This window comes from Polypterus senegalus, chromosome 18, assembly GCF_016835505.1.
Source record: "Polypterus senegalus isolate Bchr_013 chromosome 18, ASM1683550v1, whole genome shotgun sequence".
Lineage (NCBI taxonomy): Eukaryota > Metazoa > Chordata > Cladistia > Polypteriformes > Polypteridae > Polypterus > Polypterus senegalus.
Window position 1 is genome coordinate 32,644,760 of NC_053171.1, and position 25,114 is coordinate 32,669,873.

Consider the following 25,114-nt stretch of genomic DNA (forward strand, 5'->3'; position numbering starts at 1 on the left):
TTTTCTTGATGTAAATATCTATGGGTCGAAATTGACCCGTAACACCATAGATGTCACTTTAGTCATTAATATTAAAATGAAAAAATAAATAAAACAAATTTATTTAAGAGATGTGTTCTATACCCCTCAGTATTAGTCAGGTAACACAACAACCTTTTATTTATTAATATAATTCTCTTGAGATTCATTTTACCATTTTTTTAAATTGAAATCAAGGGGTATACTGACAAAAAAGGCCCAGAGGCCCACACCAAAAGTATTAAAACCAACATTTTCATGGATAAGGAAGCCTAACAAGGTAACCAAGAGATGAGAAACAAATTGGATGATAGCTTATTGTTTTTAGTGTATTTTATAGCTGATTTAATACATGATTCAAAACCGACCCGTTAACATAAGAGATGATAACAGAAAGCTAACACAAGAGGAAGGTTAATAATTTAGATCTAAAGGTTACTATTGCAGCCTGGATCTGTTCCTGGCCCAGATATTATACAAGTAGAATGCACGGCTTCAGCCCGTTCACATGCGTGTTCATGTTCATTTAGTACTCTGATTTTGCTGCACATGCCATCCCCAAATACCTCATGTAGATTAGTTGGCAGGTGTAAGTTGTGGTGTGTATGCCAAGTTGGGCAGCGTAAAGGTTATTGTGGTTAGGCTTATACACTACCAGTCTAAAGAATATTTTCGTGTTTTTGATATAAATGAATACATTTTTTTCATCAAGATACCATTAAATTGATATTAAAATGCAATCAATACATTACTAGTGTTGCTAATGGTAATTACTGCTTGAACTGACTGATTTTTGTTATTCACATGTGACTGCAAAACCTCATTTTCAGCAGCCATTCCTTCAGTGTCCTAATGGTCCACTCCCTTGGCTTATCCTGAGTTTCTCATTTTAAATGCTAGTTGATTATTAAAGAAACCTTTGTAATTGCATTAGCACTACTGCAACTTGTTATTCTATTAATTTGGATTGCAAGGTACTGACATTCCTGTAGTTCAGGTCTGGGTTAAAAAATGGCCAAAATGAAACAACTTTCTGACTAAATATGTCAGTCTGTTTTGTTTAGTTTTTTTTTTTTTTTTGCAGAATGAAGTTAATGACAGATTGCCAATAAACAGAAGGTTTCATACAAAGGTGTCTTAACCAGGATAGAAAAACAAGTGGAAGGCCCAGATGCACAACTGCATAAGAGGATTAGAATAAGAGTGTAGTGTTTGAGAAATAAATGCCTTACAGGTTCTCAGTTGGCTTCTTCATACCTTACATGTCATTAATTGAGTTCCTACTTAAATACAAGCCAAACACCACTGTCATCTGCAACTGTGAGAAGCCGGCTTTGGGATACTATCTGAAAATTACAAATACAATTAAAAGGTTAAAATGGGGGAAAAACAACACAGACTTGGGGCAGAAGATGACTAGAAAAATGTATTATGGTCAGCATCTTGAAGTCATTTTTCGCTGTTGTAGATGACATTGGTGTTTTGTGTGTATTTAAGTAGGAACTCAATTAATGACATTTAAGGTATTTTGTTTCACAAACCTTCCTGTGCTTCTTATGAAGTTGAAAGTTTCTGGCGGTGTTTTGACTGGTAGTTGTATATCAGCAGGTTTTGATAACGTCCCAAAAGTGTGCCCAGTCTTAAACTGACCTGGCAGGGATACCAGAAGGGAGCAGAAGAGTGGTGGATGCAAAATAAAAATAAATATATTCCTCATGTTGTGAACTGGCAATATCGAGGAGCCATTATTGAAGCTCAGGCCCATTCAGAATTGTCTGGCCCTTTTAGTGAAAGTGGGCCAGAGGTTTCTGGCAGAGATACCTGGGTCCACCAGAGGATGCTCTGGGGCCAATGGTCCAGTGAGCTTTGAGTCAGGAGAGTAGTGGTACACAAAGGCTCAACTGGAATGAAAAAGGATGGTTGGAGTTGATATACAAGAAGGAGAGGAAGATAATAACACTTGTGAAAGTCCTGTTTATGATGGGAGTGGATCCTTAAAAAGTGCAACTTGTTGTATTGGGTAGGTCCCGTGTGGCTCTAATCTTGTTACTATTGTATCTTCTATTATTATTATTTTCACTCTAAGCCTTTCAGTTTTATAGATAATAAAATTGCGCTTCTTTGCTTATCAGGCTGTGCCTGTTTTTTTTTTTTTCTGGGTTTGCTGTGCTGTAACTTCCTCTCCTGTTGACAGCTAGCACCATAAAACTGGTGTAAGTGTATTTGGTAAATGGATGGATTACAGTATATCCACATTGTAATAATTATAATAAATGAAATTCTTTTTGGGTATGATATCTCCTATAGTATTCTGGATGTAGGTGCAATTTTTGACCCAGTTACGGTTTGGGGCTTGCTTCGCATTCCAAAAGCTTTCATGTTAGATTTAGTTATTTAGCTTGAATACCTTCTCCTCCATCCCGCAAAAATCCCAGTGGGGACTGCCATCCCATCAGGGGTTCATTCTTGTTTTTTGGCCCAGCTTTCTTTTACATTACAATGAGAAAAAAAGGTTTAAAAAACTGAGAGTATATGAAACCTGCATACATTACTGTGTATCATAAAGCATTGTTTGAAAATTATTTGTAAATTCTGAAAACTATTTTTTAACTGCCTCTTTATTTAACCTCCAAGGGACCTTTTCCCTATTAGTGAGAAAAAAAGTTATTTTTAGTTTAACCACCAAGTCTAAGTCCTTCTTGTGTTTGGTTTCATTTGGCAATGACCAAAGTCCAAAAAACCTCTGGTGCCGCATTGTAAGATAGGATCATTGAAACATGACATTTGTTTATGTTTTGATCTCACAGTGTATGAACATGCAGTCTTTGTCACTGCTGCAAACTTATGTTTGCCTTTTCTATTAAACAAGTTTGTTTTGTGTTTACCATGGCATGAGCATGCCATAACTGGTGTTAATCTATAAATCAGCATCAAAGTCCTCCTGAAATAAGATCTTCTGCAAATTCCTTTAGAAACAGAAAAGAGTGTTTAAGGACTGGGCAAACCAGTGCTGAAGTGGCAGGGTGGCTACAGATTATTAATTCAGCCAGTCTGATAATGGCTAAATTGCATCTTTTGAATAAACATTTTGCTTAATTTGCTTGCTTTTGTTGTGAGTTTTAGACTTAACAAATATCAACAGAGATCTGCTTTTGGTGTCTTTAGTTATATTGTTGTTTCTAAAGGTTTTCTATAAAGCAAGGCATTTCTGATGAGCAGACGTTATGCCTGATAAAGTGCCCATTCAGAATCTTTTTCACACTGGGTGGCTCTTGCCAGTAGCGTTAGAAAAGGTGTTGTGAGCATAAGAAATACAATTATGTATTTACAATGCAAGTTTGTTTTTTTTCTGATTTTTGAAGAAGTATTTTTACATAGGATTCTTCTCATGAAACTAGCGCAGAGAATTTGCACACATTTACAAATGTGGTAACTCATTACACAACAAGCATCATGGTGATTTGGGGTCAGATAATGCCCCTGGATATTATCTGTGCAGCTTAAGGTATTTGGCGATTCTGAAATGGCTCTGTGTGAATGTGTCCCGCAGTGTATGTGCGCGTGGATGTTTTCCCCTTGTGTCATCCTCTGTAATTCTTGATTGAATTAAAGAAGTTTCACAGTCCGACGAGACAATACAAAGCAACATGCAACATACATATGTGTTAAACAGTATACTGTATAGAATCTTAGTGTGTGTGCGTTAATAGGTTAGAGAACCTTTATGCTTCCCAACACTGAGATCAGTGGGCAACAGAGGAGAAGAAAATAAAAACTCAAGTTGTATTTATCCTACTTGAGGAATGGACTTCCTTGCAAAACATGAAATACAAGTCCACTGGCATAGGGCAATTGGCCATACAATGTTTGCCCGGTTGAATTTTGATGATTGGTAACCACAACACAATCTTTTTAAACCTGCTTAATTATATTTAGGGTCGTGGGGGCCCTGGTCTATCCTTGTAGAACTTGGTTCATGACCTGAAACAACCATGGGCTGGGACCAAGGCTATTGCAATGTTCACTTATGCACACCCTTGTACTGGTGCCAGTCTGCAGTTGTCTCATTTAAGCATAATCTGCTCATTTTTAAAGTGAGGGAGATTCATGCATTCTTGGGTAGAACGTGTGTCCTCCACACCTACAACATGAGGTCTGAGTATAGCATATGATCTACAAATGCTGAATTTATGCTGTGTCGTTGGTAACCAGGCGAAAACCAGGATACTGTATGTAAAAATAAAATATAATAATCAGTATAAAGTTCAACAATATTCAGAATGAAGTGAAAAATGACATTCAGAAGTCACAGCAAGATTCCTGAGGTGTGAGGTTATGAGAACCTTTTATAATATCAGTGTTTGGTATAGTTTTAATATAATGCTAAGTGAAGTATATGTTTTTTTTTACTTTTTGAGTAAATGTCACAATTACATACTCGATTGTTAAATTGCATGTCTTCAGAAACCTCAAATTGAAGATGATCTTTAGTATTTTTGTCAAGTAAGGTCAAGTGGCTTTATTGTCTTAACCATCCATAAACCACCATAAACTGTACTGCAGCATGCAGTTGCACAAAATAACGTTCCCCAGGACAGTGGTACAACATATCTGGTATTTGGTACACAGTATTAATTCCCAAGGGGAAATTATCTTTTCATTTGATCTTTGGGGGTCAGAGCACACGGTCAGCATTATACATACCACAAGTCAAGCGCAAGACAGGTAAAGAACTATACTGCACTATAAATGGATAAATAATATATAAGTGAATAGAAAATAGTAATTTGAAGTACAGTATTTAGCAATTTAAACAGCAACTAATAATAAAAACAACAGAAGTAACAAGGGTAAAAAAATGTATTACATATAAATAAGCAACTAGGAGCAGATTTGAGGGCAGGGGGCATCACAGAGTTCAGAGTCTGGACAGCCAAAGAGTAGAAACTGTTGCAGAACCCGCAAGAACTACAGATGCATCACTTTATAAATATGTCTTCAATGGAGGGTGGAGACATCCTAATGATCTTTTCTGCTGTCTGTACTGTTTGTTGTAGGACTTTATGATCAGAGACATCACAGCGCCTAAACCAGTGCCCCTGTAGAATGGTCTCAATGTTGCCCTTGTAGAATAGGGTAAGAACCAGGGTGAGTTAGGCTTGCCTTCTTCAGCTGCCAAAGGAAGTGGAGACACGGCTGCACCTGTAGTAGTAGTTAGTAGTGTAGCCTCTACATTTGAAACAATTATCAGATATCTCCAACTGAAAAAAGTTGTGTAGTTACCATTTTCCCCACAGGAGTCTTTGTTTCAAGCAAAGACAAAAATCACTGAAATTTGCCTGGAGGAATATTAATGATAATATCGTGATGGATTTCAGACAGAGGGTATCCATATTGTCATACAGATTAGTGAGTTTCTCCTTGAAAAGGAGAAGCAGAGGAAGTGCAGATGCAGCAGTTCTACTTGCAACCCGAAGGAATAAAAGAAGGATGACTGTGGCATGGTGGCATCTTCTACCTTGAGCTGGGTGTCTATGAATTTACGTAGTTCAGAAAATTATTGTAAATTCTGACAGCCCCCTGCAAGTCTGTATTTGAATAAGCAGGTTCAGGCAATGACTGAATAAATGATTGATTGATTTAATCAGACAAATCCCAAGAGTACATCTGTAATTTAGGGATTGCATTATTGTATGTTTCATTATATCAAATCTTTCTGCAAATGGAACTGTAGAATTTGAGGAATATGCCCACTGAACATGAATTTTAATATCCAATGAAACAAATATAACAGCAAAGAGTCAAAATTTTACCTATTGTGTTTTTTGTTTTGCTTTTTAGCTATTTTATAATTTTCTGTATTGTACAATTTCTGAAATGTTTGTCTGACCTCAGAATATTTATCCTGAAATGTAGTTGAACAAGAAAATGTAATTTGTTCTGTTTATTCATTCTTAATGTAAAACACTGTGTTACATTTTAATTACTAAGCATTATTTACTTATGCATTTGAATGTCAACACAGCAGCTCTTATGATGTGGCAATTATTGGTGGGGGCATCGTGGGGCTTGCAAGTGCCCGAGAACTCAGCCTGCGGCACTCCAACCTGAGCTTCATTATCCTGGAGAAAGAAAATGAACTGGGTACGTATATTGGGTCTTGCTGAGAAGGCATGTGTTGTGTTGTGCTTTATGACTTTGTTTTTTCACCTTTCTTCATGAACAACATTGTAACCCACACATTGTTCCTCCTCAGCACCTACTACCATCTCTAACTGAACCTTGGCCCAAGGATTAGTTCCTGGTATTATACAATCCCATGAGCTCGGTTATGTTCTAGTACTTTACAAGCAAATGGTATATTGTCAGTATGTTCACAATGCCAGCAACATTTAATTACATGTTTATTCAAACATGGGTGGCATGATGACACAGTGAATAGAGCTGCTGTCTCACCGTTCCAGTATTCTGGGTTTGAATTCTCATTGTCTGGCATATTCTTACTTTTCCCATGTCTACATGGAATTTCCTCCAACATCCCCAGACATCTGTATAGTATTAATTGGCAATTCAAAATTGGCATTGCTATGGATTAGCCCTCTACCAAGTGTTGGTTCTTGTCTTGCACCTGATATTGTGGGGATTGGCTATGACCCCCTGCAACTCTGAAGTGGATAAAGAAGATTTCAAAATGTCGTGTAATTCCTGCGTATTCAGTTTAAACCAGCAAGACTATGTTTATTACAAGAAAAGAACATCCATTTTAAAACTTAACTGTGTTAGACTTTAATCCAATGATTTATGGTCAACATCTATACATGAACCAATGTAAAATAAGAAAGTTTAGCTGTTTTTCATATGTTGTGATAAATTGCATACAAAAAAGTGTAGTTATACTTTTTCAAGTATTATTTAAAATAGTAAATAAAATAAGGTACAAAACTATGTAATTTTATTCATTAAATCTTAGGCCTGGACATGTTGTGAGGTTTTGGTAGAACTATGTGTAGTCTTGACATAAGAAAATCTACAAAAAAGAAAAGGTTTTAGCCTTAAGTACTGCATAGTTGTAATTGCATAGAAAAAATGTATTGACACATGTGATTTCACTACTAGCAGCTACGTTTTTCCATATAGCTGCACTAATTCCAGTTAAGATTATGTGATAAATAAGAGTTCATTTTTTGTGCATATATTATCTAAATTAAGTAGAGAAATTATAATATGAAAGTTTTTTTACGCAAGTGATTAATATTTATAATATTTTACACATTACATTTTCAGATACATTTAGATTTTCTTAGGTCTAGCCTTGTCCACTTGACCTTGTTTGGATTAAATAGAAATATTTTGAATATGAGCTTAATTTTTTTTTTTTGTATTTTTTCATTTGGCAAAACCAGCTTTACACCAGAGTGGTCATAACAGTGGTGTGATCCACAGTGGGATTTACTATACACCAGGGTCACTGAAGGCCAGACTTTGTGTGCGTGGTGCTGATCTCTCTTATAAGTATTTTGACAAGAAGGGCATTCCCTACAAGCGCTGTGGCAAGGTAAATGTATTGTATACATTATAGTAAGGGACTATAGAGTGGAATATTTATGGCAGTACAGTATTTCACGTGATTGTAGTTTACACAAAAGTTGATAGTATTCTATCATAATTACATTTTAATTTCTTTCTTGAATAGTAATATTCACCTTAAATAAAAGCCCCTGATAATGCCTGAGAGTCTTAATATAAAAAAAGCAAATACTGTACACGTTTTGGCCCATTTAGTTTGTTCATTGCTATGACTGGCTGGCCATTGTTTGGATTCACTTGAATCTGTTCCATTATTTATACTTTGTGTGTAATATTCTGTAATAAAAGAACCATTCAACAAGAACTACAAATCCTCAACTTTGACCTAGTAAATCTAAAGTGTGAACATGAATGAGGCAAAAGTTCATGTTTTGCAATGTTTTGATATTTACTATAAACTTTGAACTCCGTCAGTGTGACAGAAGTGTAAGACTACTTCCAGTATCACAGCTTTTAATTATGGGAAGTTAGCTTGTAAAAGTAGTCTAGGTTTGGTCATATCCAGGTATGGACTCAGTTCCACACTGTAGGTGATTTTCTGATACTCCCATGTTTAATGCCAAATTATGGTATGGTACCTTGCAAAAATGTCTTCCTTTAGGGTTGAATTGTTGGTTTAGTTACTGTTTTACAATAGCATTATGCAGGTATGTGGTATTGAGTAAATTTCATTTGACAGAGGTAAAACTGGATCCAGATCAACGTGAATAATGAAATATTTACATTGTTTCGAATAATTCAGGCTGATTCTCCACCTTCTAGACTACCAGGGAATCGTGTTGCATCTTTGTAAAAGCATGCAGGAAGATATTAATGTGGTTGCACCTAAGCATGATAAAGTGGCACTGTAGTAAAAATCACTATAGTGCATGTCGCAATTAAATCTCCCACTCAATGGGTGTTTTTGTATCTGCTCCTTTTAAGGGAATGAGGGTATTATTTTTTAAAAGACACTTGCACTAAGTAATAAATAGCATACAATTTAAGATTTTTGAACATTATCTGAAAAAGTTTAAAGCTTTGTTCCATGTGTAAGAAGATTTAGTTTTGATATATCCTCCATTTTTTCAGTTGGCCTGCATTGTTTTATGAATTTCAAACATTCCTTTTTCAATAATTCCAAATTTCTTATTCATTATTTAAAGTGTATGCATGTATTTATTGATCAGAGCTTTCTTGTTACATTCCTTTTCTTATACTATGTTACATACACTGTTCATGTAGTGCTTTTTTAATATTGTTACTGAGAGAGCAAATATCAGTATACCTTCCTGAAAGCCTTGGATTTCACAATAAGTAGATATTTATGCATTTGTACATACAGGTGCCGGTCATAAAATTAGAATATCATGACAAAGTTGATTTATTTCAGTAATTCCATTCAAAAAGTGAAACTTGTATATTAGATTCATTCATTACACACAGACTGATGTATTTCAAATGTTTATTTCTTTTAATTTTGATGATTATAACTGACAACTAATGAAAGTCCCAAATTCATTATCTCGGAAAATTAGAATATCAATTAAGACCAATGCAAAAAAAGGATTTTTAGAAATGTTGGCCAACTGAAAGGTATGAACATGAAAAGTAGGAGCATGTACAGCACTCAATATTTAGTTGGGGCTCCTTTGGCCTGGATTACTGCAGCAATGCGGCGTGGCATGGAGTCGATCAGTCTGTGGCACTGCTCTGGTGTTATGAGAGCCCATGTTGCTTTGATAGTGGCCTTCAGCTCTTCTGAATTGTTGGGTCTGGCATATTGCATCTTCCTCTTCACAATACCCCATAAGGTCAGGCGAGTTTGCTGGCCAATCAAGAACAGGGATACCATGGTCCTTAAACCAGGTACTGGTAGTTTTGGCACTGTGTGCAGGTGCCAGGTCCTGTTGGAAAATGAAATCTGCATCTCCATAAAGTTCGTCAGCAGCAGGAAGCATGAAGTGCTCTAAAACTTCCTGGTAGACGGCTGCATTGACCTTGGACCTCAAAAAACACAATGGACCAACACCAGCAGATGACATGGCACCCCAAACCATCACTGATTGTGGAAACTTTACACTGGACCTCAAGCAACGTGGATTCTGTGCCTCTCCTCTCTTCCTCCAGACTCTGGGACCTTGATTTCCAAAGGAAATGCAAAATTTACTTTCATCAGAGAACATAACTTTGGACCACTCAGCAGCAGTTTTGTCTTTAGCCCAGGCGAGACGCTTCTGACGCTGTCTCTTGTTCAAGAGTGGCTTGACACAAGGAATGCGACAGCTGAAACCCATGTCTTGCATACGTCTGTGCGTGGTGGTTCTTGAAGCACTGACTCCAGCTGCAGTCCACTCTTTGTGAATCTCCCCCACAGTTTTGAATGGGTTTTGTTTCACAATCCTCTCCAGGGTGCGGTTATCCCTATTGCTTGTACACTTTTTTTCTACCACATTTTGTCCTTCCCTTCACCTCTTTATTAATGTGCTTGGACACAGAGCTCTGTGAACAGCCAGCCTCTTTAGCAATGACCTTTTGTGTCTTGCCCTCCTTGTGCAAGGTGTCAATGGTCGTCTTTTGGACAACTGTCAAGTCAGCAGTCTTCCCCATGATTGTGCAGCCTACAGAACTAGACTGAGAGACCATTTAAAGGCTTTTGCAGGTGTTTTGAGTTAATTAGCTGATTAGAGTGTGGCACCAGGTGTCTTCAATATTGAACCTTTTAACAATATTCTAATTTTCTGAGATACTGAATTTGGGACTTTCATTAGTTGTCAGTTATAATCATCAAAATTAAAAGAAATAAACATTTGAAATACATCAGTCTGTGTGTAATGAATTAATCTAATATACAAGTTTCACTTTTTGAATGGAATTACTGAAATAAATCAGCTTTGTCAAGATATTCTAATTTTATGACCGGCACCTGTAGCCATTAATCAAAGCAAGAAAAGTATTAATACATTTTGCATTCAGTGAAACGTTCTGTTAAGTATACTTAAAATGGAAAAAAAGAAGCACATGCTATAGTTAAAGCAAAAATTTACTATAGCCTGCCTAGATGTTTTACTGAAGGAGAACATTATTTTAAAGGATATTTAGGAACTAAAAAGCAATGGATCTAGAAGATCAAAAGAATGTTGTTTATTCGTTCTTTTTTGTCCTTCTTGCTTCAATGTTCAGTTTATGAAATCTATTTAGTTCCTGACTTTCTCTGTGTTTAAATGGATTATTGATGATCAAGTGAGTTGTTCATTTTTGTTTTTCTTTGTAGCTCATTGTTGCTGTGGAGCAAGAAGAGATCCCACGGCTTAAGGCTTTATATGAAAAAGGTATTAAAAATAATGTTCGTGATCTCCGATTGATTGATTCCAAGGAGATCAGAGAAAGAGAGCCCTACTGCAGGGTAAGTGTCTAGGCACAGTTTGCTAAAAGTGTACTTCACTAAACTGACAGATTGGAAGAAACACATAAACTCCTGGCGTCCAGTTTTGTATTTTTGTTTTACTGTAATGCCTGACAAGTTAAAAGTAAATTGTTAATGAAAGATGCATGTCTCTTTCCTTAAGGGTTTGATGGCTCTTGACTCTCCTTATACTGGTATTGTGGACTGGCGTCTTGCTGCTCTTACCTATGCCAAAGATTTCCAAGAAATGGGTGGTAAAGTAGTCTCTGAATTTGAAGCCATAAACATCAAGATCTCTGCAGAGAGCTGTGAAGGAAGTGAAGAAGGTACTATGTGTTTATTAAAAGTTGAAATTAAAGTTGCTAATTCAGTAACCGCTTTAAACATTTAGTCTTGCAAAAGTATGAATTATTATTAGTTTTTGATTTCATTCAGATTTCAGTAGCAAATAAGGAGAATGAGAGGCTTATCTTAGTATGAGAAAAAGAGAAAGAGGCAAAAGCTCAGGTTGCCATGAAAGGATGCCACATAGCAAGGAATAAAATGTACCAAGTTTTGCACATGTTTAAACTGCAATTAAATAACATCAGACCGTAATAAATCATCAACATACATCACCTGCTAGTTCTTCATTCTGAACACAACAATGATTTCCTGAATATACTTAACATTAATCACTTTCAGACTGTGTTTGGGGAAAATTGCATCATTTAAATGAAATTTCGAATGCCTAGTCCTTGGTTGTCAGAGGAATGTATGCATGTAAAGTGTGCATTTCAGTTCTATTTTATTCGTGCACATTTATCTTTGTATATATTTACATACAATGGTTTATATTCTTACTTATGGTTAGGCATATTATGTAGTGGAAACTAAAACATCTACATTTAAAATACTAGGGTTGATTAGTAAATTGTATCTGGTTGAAATAGTAGAGGAATTATCGGTAGATCTCTTTTTAAAGGAGTAGTTATTTTAAAACTAAATCAATATAGAGATGTGTTTATAGACCTTCTGGCTATGATGCAGATTTTCCTACCATTTGTCAAGTTTATTGTCATGTGTGGTGTAGTGGCTAAGGCTTTGGACTTTAAACCCTAAAACTGTGGTTCAAATCGCGGTGCTGACCCTGTGACCATGAGCAAATTGCTTCATCTGCCTGTGCTTCATGTAGATTTGGATAAAAGCATCAGAAACGTGTTGCAATAATAATAAATTCCTACTTACATGTTTTCTCAGACAGTTAACAAAAATATAATAAAAATATAATTAACGTACAAAATATTTAAATACAACATATTTGCAGGTATATTTATACAGGGAGTGCAGAATTATTAGGCAAGTTGTATTTTTGAGGATTCATTTTAATATGGAACAAACACAGTGCTATCAGTCAATCCAAAATGTTAATAAACCTGAAACCTGAATGTTTCATAATGGAAATGTGAGTGTGAACATCATCAGGGGAATACATATGTGCGCACAATTATTAGGCAACTATTAGTGTGCAGATTTATTATGCAACTAAAGGAAAAATGAAAATTTTCCCATCTCACTTGTTTATTTTCATCTGTTATAGTGAGAATAATAAACAAACACCTAAAAATTTATAAATAACATCTCTGACATTTCAAAAAAAATAGATCAATCAATCAATGACCAATATAGCCACCCTTCTTTCCAATAACAGTCATAAGCCTTTCCATTCATGGAGGAAGGGGGGCCATGTCATTATTCCTTCATCTTTAAGGCCTTTACTGGCTGGCCACGCAGTGGAGAACTTCGATGCAAGTGATGGAGCATTGGCCTGCATAAAAATCATGGTCTTTTTCGTGTATCACTGTTTGAAGAAAGTGTCTTCGAAAAACTGGCAGTAGGTTTGGGAGTTGATTTTGAGTTCATCTTCAATGCAAAAAGGTCCAACTAGCTCATCTTTAAAAATACCAGCTCATACCAGTACCCCACCTCCACGTTGGAGTGGAGCTCTGTGCCCATTACTGATCCACAGGTCCATCCATCTGGTCCATCAAGAGTCACTCTCATCTCATCGGTCCATAAAATCTTCAGATATTTCTTGGCCCAGTTTTGACGTTTCAACTTATGTTTCTTGTTCAGTGGTGGTTGGGTTTCAGCCCTCCTTACCTTGGCCATGTCTTTGAGCACTGAACACCTTGTACTTCTGGGCACTCCAGGTAGGTTGCAGCTCTGGAATATGAAAGTACTGGAGGATAATGGGTTCCTGGTAGCTTCACGTTTGATTCTTCTCAAATCTTTGGCAGCTAATTTGCGTCTTTTGTTCTCAACACGTTTCTTGCGACCCTGTTGACTATTTGCAACAAAATGTTTGATGGTTCTGTGATCACACACCAATATCTTAGCAATTCCAAAAGTGCTGCAACCCTCTGAAAGACTTTTTACAATTTTTGACTTTTCAGAGTCAGTTAAATCTCTTTTTTGGCCCATTTTGCCTGAGGAAAACTAGCTGCCTAATAATTCTGCACACCTTGATATAGGGTGTTGATCTCCTTAGGCCACACCCTCCCTCATTACACAAATACACATCACCTGACGTGCTTAAATCCAATAAGCATTCAAGTTAATACAGCTTGGAGTTGGAATATACGCATTAAAAATGATGATATGGTCAAAATACTCACTTGCCTAATAATTGTGCACACAGTGTACATACAGTTATTTTACAGTATTTTAATTCTTATGATTAACTGTGCAGCAACTTCAAGACTTGTGGGTACAAACTGTCCCTGAATCTACTGTTGTAAGTGTCAATGGTCTTGTGCTCTTTGCCAGAAGAAAGGATTGAGCAAAGTAGCTGTGCAGGATGGCTGAAGTCTTTAATCCTACTGTTTGCCTTTCTGAGGCAGCAAGTGTTGTATATGTGCTGAGGAGAGAGCAGCCTAAAGCTGGTAATAATCTCTGCCTCCTTCACCACCCTCTGCAGTGATTTATGAGCTGAGCCTAGCAGGTGCCATACTACGATGTGATGCAGCCAGCGGGACTCTACTGTGCAACTGTTTGTTAGAACAGATGAAGAAATCCAAACTGTTCGTGCACGTCTGAGAAAGTAGAGACACTGGTGAGACTTTTTGACAAATGTCAAAATGTGTTGTGCCCTCTTCAGCTTGTCAGTGATAGTCACTCCAATAAAAAAAAAATTGTTCACTCTTTTAACAGCCTCCTATTTAATGTAGATAGAAGTGTGGCCTGCTTTTTGAAGTCGATGACTAGCTTCTTGGTTTAGTTTTTTGTGAGGTAAACTTTGATACCAAAGTTGCTCCAGAATACACAGGAGATTTTCTGGGAAGGGAGAAAGCACTGTCCACCCAAACGTCGAGCCATTGCCCCTTATCCCAACAATTTTTTATTACTCTTGTATGGGCCATATCTGGGTGCAGATAGTGGATAGTGTCTTTAAAGTTAACGGCTTGTTTACTCTGATTCTCCAGTCTCTCCTGTGGCCTTGTGGGTTTTCGATGTTGGGTTAGGCTGTGGGAATGTGATGCTTGATCCTTGTCCCCCAGGCTCCCCTGGCCTTGTAGGCTTTGACTTCAAGTTAGGTTCTTGCCTTTAAGCTCTGGGGGCTTCTCCATTGGCCTTGTTTGCTGTTATTATGTGGGCCATATCTGGTTGCAGATAGTGGATTGGGTCCTTAGAAGCATCGGCTTGTTGGTTCTCCAGCCTCCTCTTTGGCCTTGGGCTTTTAGTTGTGGTATGGGTCTGGCCACAGAGTCGCTGGTGCCACTGAGTCAGCAGATAGACCTTCTCTCTCTCAGTTATCTCATCACTGTTTGAAATCATGCCTATGATGGTGGTGTCATCTAACCATTTCATGCTAAAGCCTTGCCTGGCCACACAGTCAGAGGTGAACAAGGGATACAGAAGGTAGTTTAACACATTACTTTTTGAAGTGTCTGTGTAGAAGGTCAACTTGGCGTCAGTCTGCACAAGTTTAGGTCTGTTGGTTAGGAAGTCCAAAATTCAATTGCTGGGGGTGCCACTATATCCTAAATTGAGGAGAGTGATGTAGCAGTTTCTATTGTCCAAATGTCCCAGGATGGTATGAAGTACAAGACTTATGGAATCCTCTGTGGAGCAGTTTTGGCGATCTGCAAACTGGATGGTGATTATGACTGTCTGGAATATTCTATTTAAAGTGTTCCACCACCAGTCTCTCAAAGCATTTAACCATGATTTGAGTAAGTTATGCATACAGTCAACTTTTGTTTTCTTAGGCAGAGGGGTGGTTATTGTACCTTTTGAAGCAGACTGGAACAACAGGTTTTCTCAGTAAACTATCAAACGTGTCACTAAAGATGTTGGCTAATTGGTTGATACAGGTTCTTAAGTGTTTTGTATTTGTAATATGGTAGTTAAGTTTGAATGTACAATTAGGGCAAAATAGCTTCCAGCTCATCTTAAATTGTCAACATATACAAAGATCTTCTGGATACTGTACTGGGGTATTGCCATGTGTGTGAGCAGTTTTTGATCCACCTTTATAAAAGGGTATGTGTTTTCTTTCTGTGCATCTGTCCATTTGCTATGTCTCTGTCATTCCAAAAGATAGCACATTACAAATATTAACATTGCTTTTAAAAATCCTATAAAAATTGACATATAACAGAGACATATGGATTGCATGGTGCACTGTAAATGTTAATGCTGTGGTTTACTTATATTTCAACCCATCTTTTTTTTTATTATTCTTATTTTTGACTAAGTTTGCAAAACTTTCCGAAAACATATTTTTACTTTATCATTATGAGTTATTGAGTATAGAGTGATGGGGAAAAAATGGCATATATATCGGTTATTTATTTAAAATGTTCAACACAATAAAATGTGCAGAATGTGAAGGAGTCTTTATATTTTCTGAATCCACTGTATTAAATACATTTTTTTTCATTGCATTTCAGATATTCCTTTTCTTGCGTTTTGTCTGTCTGATTAAAAGCAAACTTGATATTCTTCTTAAGATTGCAGTATTCTGAATTTTTGGAATGTTAGAATAGTGGGGAACTGAAATAAAGATAATCAATGGCGGTGTAAGAATTGAGTTAAATCCTAAAATAACCACGTCAGAAATGAATGGTTTGGGTGAACTCTGATAGTAACCATTAGCATTGTCAATAGGAAGGGACTTAATAATTTTTGGTATTTTTAAAGTGCATTCAAAAGTATTCAAACCTGGTAAAAGTTTTCAAATGTTGCCAACTTGCCATATTGCAAATTATATTATTTAAACATCTTGTTCCAGTATATACTTTTATTGTAAACTTGCAAGCTTTAGACAAGACATTTTAATGTTTAATAATTTACAGTATTACTATATTATAAAAAGAAAGCAGTTCATGCTATACTACATATTCATGCAGAATGTACAATCTTCAACATATAAGATTAACTTGTTCTTTATTCTGTTCAGAAAGGATAGGTGTAGACATATTATCAGTATTGATCAAAATTCCAAGGTTCAAGGTTTCTTTATTTATAGTCATGTTTACTCAAGAAAACATGAATTTTGCCTACTCAGTTGCATCTAGTGGTAGACAGAAAGAGATGCAACAAGCAAATAAAGACAAGACAGGTTAAGCTAAGGCAGTATTGATAGTGTATATTTACTCAAAAATGGTTACAGGTTACATATCAAACTATCATTTTCTCCAATATTCCTTATTAAAAAAATCCATATGGCAATAGGAAGAAAATATTTTCTGGAGGGATTTGAGTGAGTTTTCAAAGCTCCTATCCTTCCTGATTTACTGAAGTTAAGTTGTTACATGTAATGGATGTCTGCCTTTAGTTGAGATTATTTCAACTTTAGTTACTTAAGCAATGTTCTCTGACACACCCTTACTAAATCCTCTGCATTAGCCCCAATACCTTTACCTGCATGCTTAGTAATTATCTGGAGCTTTTTTAAGTTCTAGTTTGATGGGCTGCTAAACCAAGCAATATGACAATAACATTTTAACCATTTATAATTCATAGTGACCCATGTATCATTCAATTTTTTTACTGTGCATTTCATTTTATGTGTTAGTTGTAGTGTACATCAGGTTAGACTTGCAAAGTCTTATGAAATGCAGTCTAAACAAAACAGTATTTTGCAAATGTAAACTAAACATATTTTTAATATCTTCATTTCAGGAATGAAGTACCCAATAATAATCAAAAGCTCACAGGTAATTTATATCCACTGTAGTTTCTGATTTGAAGTGTACTATTCTGTTTACTGAAATTATTATTTTTATTTGTTCCTTAGGGGGCAGAGGTACGATGTCGCTACGTGTTGACTTGTGGTGGACTTTACTCTGATCGCCTATCCCAAATCTCTGGCTGCAGCCCAGAACCTCGCATTGTCCCATTCCGTGGAGACTACCTCGTTTTGAAACCTGAAAAGCACTATCTGGTTAAAGGCAACATCTATCCGGTAGGTCGCAGTGAAGCATGTACTGTACATACAGTATGTTATCAGGAGTTGTGCTAAAAATTGAGTCATATTTTGAATTTCCCTTAATACACCATAATTTGCTTGTGCACCTACAGTATAAAAATGCAGTTTCATAGTATATGTATTGCATCTTTTTTTTCCATTATTCTCACTCGATTGGGTATTCCTTCTGCATATACCATGAATCCTAATGCTTACTAAATAAACTAGTTAAGAAAAAAATTGAGTAATTACTATGGAAGTGTTGTAAAATTGTGTAACCATACGTGACCCAAAATAGATTAAGTTGATTTGAGAATGTCATGTTATGTTAAAGAACCTTTTTTTCCCTCCATTTTGTAAACTTGCTTAGTGCAGTTGAGGGTTGTAGAAACTGCAGTCTACTCTAGGCACATGAGGCACATATCTATTATAGAATTCGCTTCTGCACACACTCACACTCATTCACATTCCTATGCCAACACCAGTTTAGAGTCACCAGTTCACTTAGCATGTGTTTCTTGCCCTGTGGTTGTTGCTGTTGGAAAAGGCTGTGGTACGCAGCATGCAGGTAGCCCTAATTTGCTGCTATCTGGCAAGTGACAAATGATTCTGTCTTTTAAGAGTTGTATAAGTCTGAAACAGTGAGGTCAGTTTTAAGACTTTTTTTTTCTTTCGTTACTTGTATTTTAATTGTATTTATTTATTTATTTACTTACAACCCCAATTCCAATGAAGTTGGGACGTTGTGTAAAATTTAAATAAAAACGGAATACAATGATTTGCAAATTCTTTTCAACCTATATTCAATTGAATACACTACAAAGACAAGATATCAAATGTTCAAACTGATAAACTTTATTGTTGTTTTGCAAATCTTCACTCATTTTGAATTTGATGCCTGCAACACGTTCCAAAAAAGCTGGGACAGGGGCATGTTTACCACTGTGTTAATATAACCTTTCCTTTTAACAACACTCAATAAGCGTTTGGGAACTCGGGATACTAATTTTTGAAGCTGTGTAGGTGGAATTCTTTCCCATTCTTGCTTGATGTACAACTTCAGTTGCTCAACAGTCCGTGGTCTCTGTTGCTCTTCATAATGTGCCACACATTTTCAATGGGAGACGGGTCTAGTACCCGCACTCTTTTACTACAAAGCCACGCTGTTGTAACACATGTAGAATGTGGCTTCGCATTGTCCTGCTGAAATAAGCAGGGATGTCCCTGAAAAAGACGTCGCTTGGATGGCAGCATATGTTGCTCCAAAACCTGTATGTACCTTTCAGTATTAATGGTGCCTTCACAGATGTGCAAGTTACCCATGCCATGGGCACTAACACACCCCTATACCATCACAGATGCTGGCTTTTGAACTTTGCGCTGATAACAATCCGGATGGTCCTTTTCCTCTTTGGCTCAGAGGACACGACGTCCATGATTTCCAAAAACAATTTGAAATGTGGACTCGTCAGACCACAGCACACTTTTCCACTTTGCATCAGTCCATCTCAGATAAGCTCGGGCCCAGAGAAGCCGGCGGCGTTTCTGGGTGTAGTTGATAAATGGCTTTCACTCTGCATGGTAGAGTTTTAACTTGCACTTGTAGATGTAGCGACAAACTGTGTTAACTAACAATGGTTTTCTGAAGTACTCCTGAGCCCATGTGGTAATATCCTTTACAGAATGATGTCGGTTTTTAATGCAGTGCCACCTGAGGGATCGAAGGTCACAGGCATCCAGTGTTGGTATTTGGCCTTGCCACTTATGTGCAGAGATTTCTCCAGATTCTCTGAATCTTTTGATGATATTATGGACAGTAGATGATGAAATCCCTAGATTCCTTGCAATTGTACATTGAGAAACGTTGTTCTTAAACTGCTGGACTATTTGCCCACGCAGTTGTTCACAAAGTCGTGAACCTTGCCCCATCCTTGCTTGTGAACGACTGAGCCTTTTGGGGATGCTCCTTTTATACCCAATCATGATAAGCACCTGTTTCCAATTAACCTGTTCACCTGTGGAATGTTCAAAAAAGGTGTTTTTTGAACATTCCTCAACTTTCCCAGTGTTTTGCTTCCCCTGTCCCAGCTTTTTTGGAACGTGTTGCAGGCATCAAATTCAAAATGAGTGAAGATTTGCAAAACAACAATAAAGTTTATCAGTTTGAACATTTGATATCTTGTCTTTGTAGTGTATTCAATTGAGTATAGGTTGAAAAGGATTGCAAATCATTGTACTGTATTCTGTTTTTATTTACGTCTTACACAACGTCCCAACTTCATTGGAATTGGGGTTGTACTTAATATTGTAGTTCATTTGTAAGATTGGAGCAATGGCCTGGCTGTATTTTATACTGACAAATGAGCATGATTCAATAAAGATCTCAATAAGAAATTAATATTTTCATTGTATTAGACGTTGCAAGTCAAATAATTACAAATTCAGAGTTCTTCCTAGACATCACCCCTTTTTTTAATTTTGTCATTGTAATTATTGTTTGTTTCTTGATTGAAGGGTATTCCACAAAGACTTAGCTGAGTGCACCTCACTTGAATAAGCCTCATTTTTCCAATCAAGTCTTTGTTGGTTCTATGAACCAGACTGTTTCCAGCTAACTCAAAATGGGCTTTGGCAGTACACAACTATGCACTTTCGCAAGATTTAAGCAGCCCTAAGAACTGTTAGTCGATAATATCGGTCAGAGCTCAAAAAGCACAAAATAACTTGCTGTACTTACAGACCGAGTATCTGGGACTTTAAGCTTGAAACTGATTAAATGAATGATGTATTGTGGGACTGCTTTGAAAAAAAGAGTTTTATTTCATTGTCATAATACAGAACATTAACAGAGATGATAATGAATTTGTTTATTGCATAATTTCACATTAATAGCATTACTCACATAAAAAAATGTAAAAATATCAGTTTGCTTTTGGCAAGCAAAGCCCCCTAGTATTGTAAAATGTTAATTTTCAGTCCATAGTTTAGGTTATAATGTTTTACCATTTTGTAACAGACTTGCAACATTAGATATGGAACATAAAATCTGATTCTTTTGTCTGAGGTTTTGTTTCTCATCTACAGGAGTATCATGAATTCTAAATCCATAACATTATGTTATGCTTCATCTTTAGCTTGGTATGGACCAGGCTAAGACATGGCACTTAGTTGTCTCAGTTACCAAGCACAATTTTCCCTAATCCTCTTTAGTGGAACCAGATCCAACTCAGACAAACCTGGAATTGTGATTTAAGTGAGACTTGCTCTATAAGCACACTTCATGGAATACCCCCCACGTCTGCCATGCTAAAGCTGGCTCTGCTGTTTTTAGTCTCCTTCAAATTTGAAATTCAAATGTACATTATGTACATTTCTTGTTTTTGGCTATTTATTTTTTGTCTGTAAAAACATTTTTAATTTTTGACTCATTTTTGCTGAAATTGAGAAAATCTGTTTTGGTCAGGATATAAATAAATACTCTGTATATAAATCAAAATCACCAGACACATCTGACAGACTTAGTTATATTTTATGATGTTTGTTTCCATGCTATTCAAAAATTTCCTACAGGTTCCAGACCCCAAATTTCCCTTCCTTGGAGTTCACTTCACCCCACGAATGGATGGAAGCATCTGGCTGGGACCCAATGCGGTCCTGGCTTTCAAAAGAGAGGGCTACCAGTTGTATGATTTCAACTTGCGTGATTTTGCAGATGCCCTCAGCTTCAGGTAAACTGTATTACAGTGGAAAAACCTTCTAAATCTTCTATAGTACAAGTAGAGTAGAATAAAATATGACTGTTTGCAAATAATATAGCTAATATTTTGGAGATGTTTTACAGGATTTATGAGTCTACTAAAGCACTAACTACAATAAGCACAGCTCTGTTGGATCTATAGTCCAATAAAGACAAAAGAAAAAATTGTTCTGACTACAGGATCATATTTTTAGACCTTCACTATAAAACAGTATCAGTATTATAGATGTTGGGAGATGTTCATAATCTTAATATGTTCTTCCAGCTCTTTTTTTTTTTTTTTTATGTAATCACCTGTTATAGCGGAAATACCTTTTCCTGCATCCTACAAAAACGGATTATATTAATACATGTATATGTATCAGTTGATGTAAAAACATTAAGGAGCACAATGAAGTCCTTGCTGGTTTAATTCCGTATATCATATTTTCTGTTTAGAGGTCTACAGAAATTAGTGTATCGCAATATCACTTACGGGATCGGTGAAATGTACAGAAGCCTCATCATCAGTGCACAAGTAAAACTGCTGCAGAAATACATACCAGAACTCTCTTCCAGTGATGTCCTCAGGTAGGGCACCTGCCTGTGAGGAGTGGGTGAAGAGAGAAGTATTCAAGCTAATTCATTATAACAATTTATCTGTGTATTATAAAGAAGGTGTTTGTCTGCTTTTGTACATTTTTTAATGGACAAGTTTTTAGTGTTTTTTTTTTTCAATCCAGTCATTTTCTCACAGATAATGATGTACATTAATTTGCCTTGGAAATTTGTGTTCTAAAGTTGAGCATTTTTTTTTAATAAATTTTAAAAATATTGTGCCTGCTGTAAGTATTAGAAATGTAAATGCAATTTACTAGAAAACTAAATTCTGTATAGTTGAGTGGCCACTATTTGGAAAGGCATGGTAACGTTGCACTTGCACAGATCTAGCATCCTGAACTTGAATCTCGTTTCTAGTTGTCTTGTATAAAGTTTTCATGCTCCCCCTGAGTGAATGTGGAGTTTTCTTTTACCTCACCAAAAACTTGCATGTTAGCTGAATCAGCAATTCCAAATTAGTGTAAGTGGGATGGTGGATACTTGTGTGTGTGTGTGTGTGAAAGTCAGTGTTTTCTTCATTAACAAAAAGTGATTAAAATGGAAATAAATGAAAAATAAACTAGAATAAAACAAAGTGGAAACATAACAAGCAACTATGTGTGCATGGAGATTATCCTGTAATAAAAAATGAAAACTAAAACCATTTCTGCAACTTTTATGACACTTGTCAACATAATGAATGTTACATAGTTGTCTGTATTATGTTTTTCTTTTGTGCTGTAATCCTCTAATTTGTGTGTTATTAATAGATTGTATTACTTTGTTACTAAGAATTAGCGTGCTTGGGTTTCTTTCTGTGAAAAAGCTTGTTTGCACCAGAACAAGTAGTAAAAATGTAATGTACTTTCCTGAAGCATACAGCAATGCTCAACCTCTCTCTAAGTCAATTGTATTTCTCTCATTATCCATCTTCTTTCACATTTCAGGGGTCCTTCAGGAGTTCGAGCACAGGCTTTAGATCGTAATGGAAACCTCGTGGACGACTTTGTGTTTGATGGAGGAGCTGGAGAGTTAGGAAGCCGTGTTCTTCATGTGAGAAATGCACCTTCCCCTGCAGCTACTTCATCCTTGGCTATTGGAGAAATGATTGCAGAGGAAGTTCAAAAGAGGTTTGAGCTCTGAAATGATTGGGTCAGCTGAATAACCAGTCATTGCCGAGTAAGGACCTGAAGAATTAAGAATGTACTGGAACCAATGTTTACAGAAATTCTGTTGTTGAATATCTACTTATTAACACTGAAAGGACAGTGGCATGCATGGAATAATCAAAATAAGCAGCAGATAAACTAACCTAGTTTTTTTTTATTATTATTTACATGCTTCCACAGATAGATAAATAAATGTATTTTTATAACGGCCTTCCTATTTAGCAGTGGAACAGAATTTGTTAATGTACTTCCTTTTTTAACTATGCAACATAAATGAAATGCTTCCTTCTCAGCCTTTTTTTCTCGTATGAAATAAGTACTGCAAGGCAGTAGCCAAATTCATGATATCATTAGCCTTGGCATACATTAAAGATGGCATCATTGTATTTTTTCACCATGAAGAGATGCATGATATTTTTTTACAACTATGTTGAGATGGAATGTTTTGACGTATAACTTTGTTTACTGAGACATTTAGGAGACACATTGACCTACTACTGATCTCCCCCTTCTGAGATGAGCATGAGCAGCATTGCGTGATTCTAAAGCCGTTAAATGGTTGATAAAGTATTGGACCCTGGTTTCAACAGGTATGTTAACTATAGCGGATATGTCATTAGCTGCTAGGTTAGATCTAAAACTTATGTGTTGGGTGAATGCTTTGAATCCCAAAGCTTGCAATTCAAACTTTTACTGGTTAGAGAAGTAGCTGGGAATTAATACAGTGTTGCTAATGTCTTAAAATAGACTCATAGCTCATATTGCACTGTGTTTGTTGTCTTTGTCTCCAGAAGTTTACCCCTTGCTACAGTTTGAAAATTGAGAATTGATTTTCTCTCATTTCTTAAGAATAGTATGGCTGCATAATTTATTTCCATATAATTTGGATGTGAAGAAATTAAGTATGGAAAATAGACTTTTTGGAAAATTTCTCAGTCCTAAGGTTTTGCTTAAAATTAAACCACCATTGTTCATTATACTGTGATCATCATACCAGTGAGGATAATTAGCACATCTGTAGAATTAATGTGCCTGTTTTTTCAGATGTTCTCAGAATTGGCAAAAATCTTCTAAGAATGCTTTTATTTCCAAACAGGCTGCTAAAGTCTTCCTTTTTTTTTTGAGTCCTCCAAAAGCACAATGTTGCTTTAGATTGTACATAAAGTTATGTATAATTTTAGTCATTCATTTTTTGGCTGTCATTGAACAAGTTATAAGAAGAAAGTGCCTTTAACTGTGAAATTATTGAACTTATTTTAGGATTTGGCTGAGGAGAGTGGCTATTCACACAAGGCCATCAATACAGATAAGCCTTTTTAACAGAACTGAAGTAGCAGTGTTGTTAGTAAATATTATTGTTAAACTCAGGGTTTTCAAAATATTTTTTTCAGTTTTTAATCTTAAGAGCAAGAAGTCCAACGTAGTAAAAACAAAATTCTTTTGTTGTCTGCTGTCTAAACAAAAAGAAGTCCATCGTGATTTAAAAAAAAAAATACATATAATGAAATTGTGCTTCCTAACTTAGGAAATTCTGATGAATTCTATTTTTGGCATATTTATTTAAAATGCGTTATTGGCTAAAAAAAAAACTTTAAAGGTTTAAATGCTTTAAAGGGCTGAGTTCCTGAGGAGTCTTTACATATAATGTTTAAGGTACTGTTGGTCAAGTAATTTTTTTTATTAATAAAGTATCTCTATTCTACTGTTCTTGCATGCATCTGGAGTTTCTTATCTTGTAAAGGACAAAATGCAACATAAATGGCTACATTGTAATGTACTTGATGAGGCACTAATACAGTAATTGTTTTGAGGTGCTATAGCTTCTCTAGCAGCATTGGGTTCAAGACAGAAGTGGCCATCATGAGACATGTTTGTACACACCATATATATGCCTGGCTAATTTAAACAACTGAACAGGTTGTCTTTAATTCTGTGTTTCCAGAGAAATTTTAAATTAATATGCAGACCTTTAACATTTCTCACAGAAGAGGCTGCAGTATGACCTGCAAGGCAGGAGGAGCAAAGCACCAGCTCATTCCAGACCTGCCTGTGCCCACCCACCCACTCTCATAGCATGTCAATGGCAGCCCCCAACTAAGCAATAACAACATTCTATTATTCCATATGTGCTACCTTTTCATAATACAGTATTGAATAACTTGTTA

General features: G+C 36.2%; 1 protein-coding gene across 2 annotated transcripts in view; it reads left to right on the forward strand.

Moving 5' to 3' along the window:
- Positions 1-24,656, forward strand: part of l2hgdh (L-2-hydroxyglutarate dehydrogenase) — a 27,881-nt gene extending 3,225 nt beyond the window's left edge. The window contains exons 2-10 of one of the 2 annotated variants that reach the window (XM_039742287.1): positions 6,044-6,162; positions 7,422-7,573; positions 10,859-10,990; positions 11,154-11,316; positions 17,159-17,193; positions 17,274-17,441; positions 21,015-21,172; positions 21,640-21,771; positions 22,728-24,656. In XM_039742287.1, coding sequence (XP_039598221.1) covers positions 6,044-6,162; positions 7,422-7,573; positions 10,859-10,990; positions 11,154-11,316; positions 17,159-17,193; positions 17,274-17,441; positions 21,015-21,172; positions 21,640-21,771; positions 22,728-22,923 — 1,255 coding nt within the window. In that variant the 3' untranslated portion in view covers positions 22,924-24,656. The remainder of the gene's footprint in view (positions 1-6,043; positions 6,163-7,421; positions 7,574-10,858; positions 10,991-11,153; positions 11,317-17,158; positions 17,194-17,273; positions 17,442-21,014; positions 21,173-21,639; positions 21,772-22,727) is intronic. The other variant, XM_039742288.1, reaches the window with a different exon arrangement.
- The last annotated feature ends 458 nt before the right edge of the window (positions 24,657-25,114 follow it).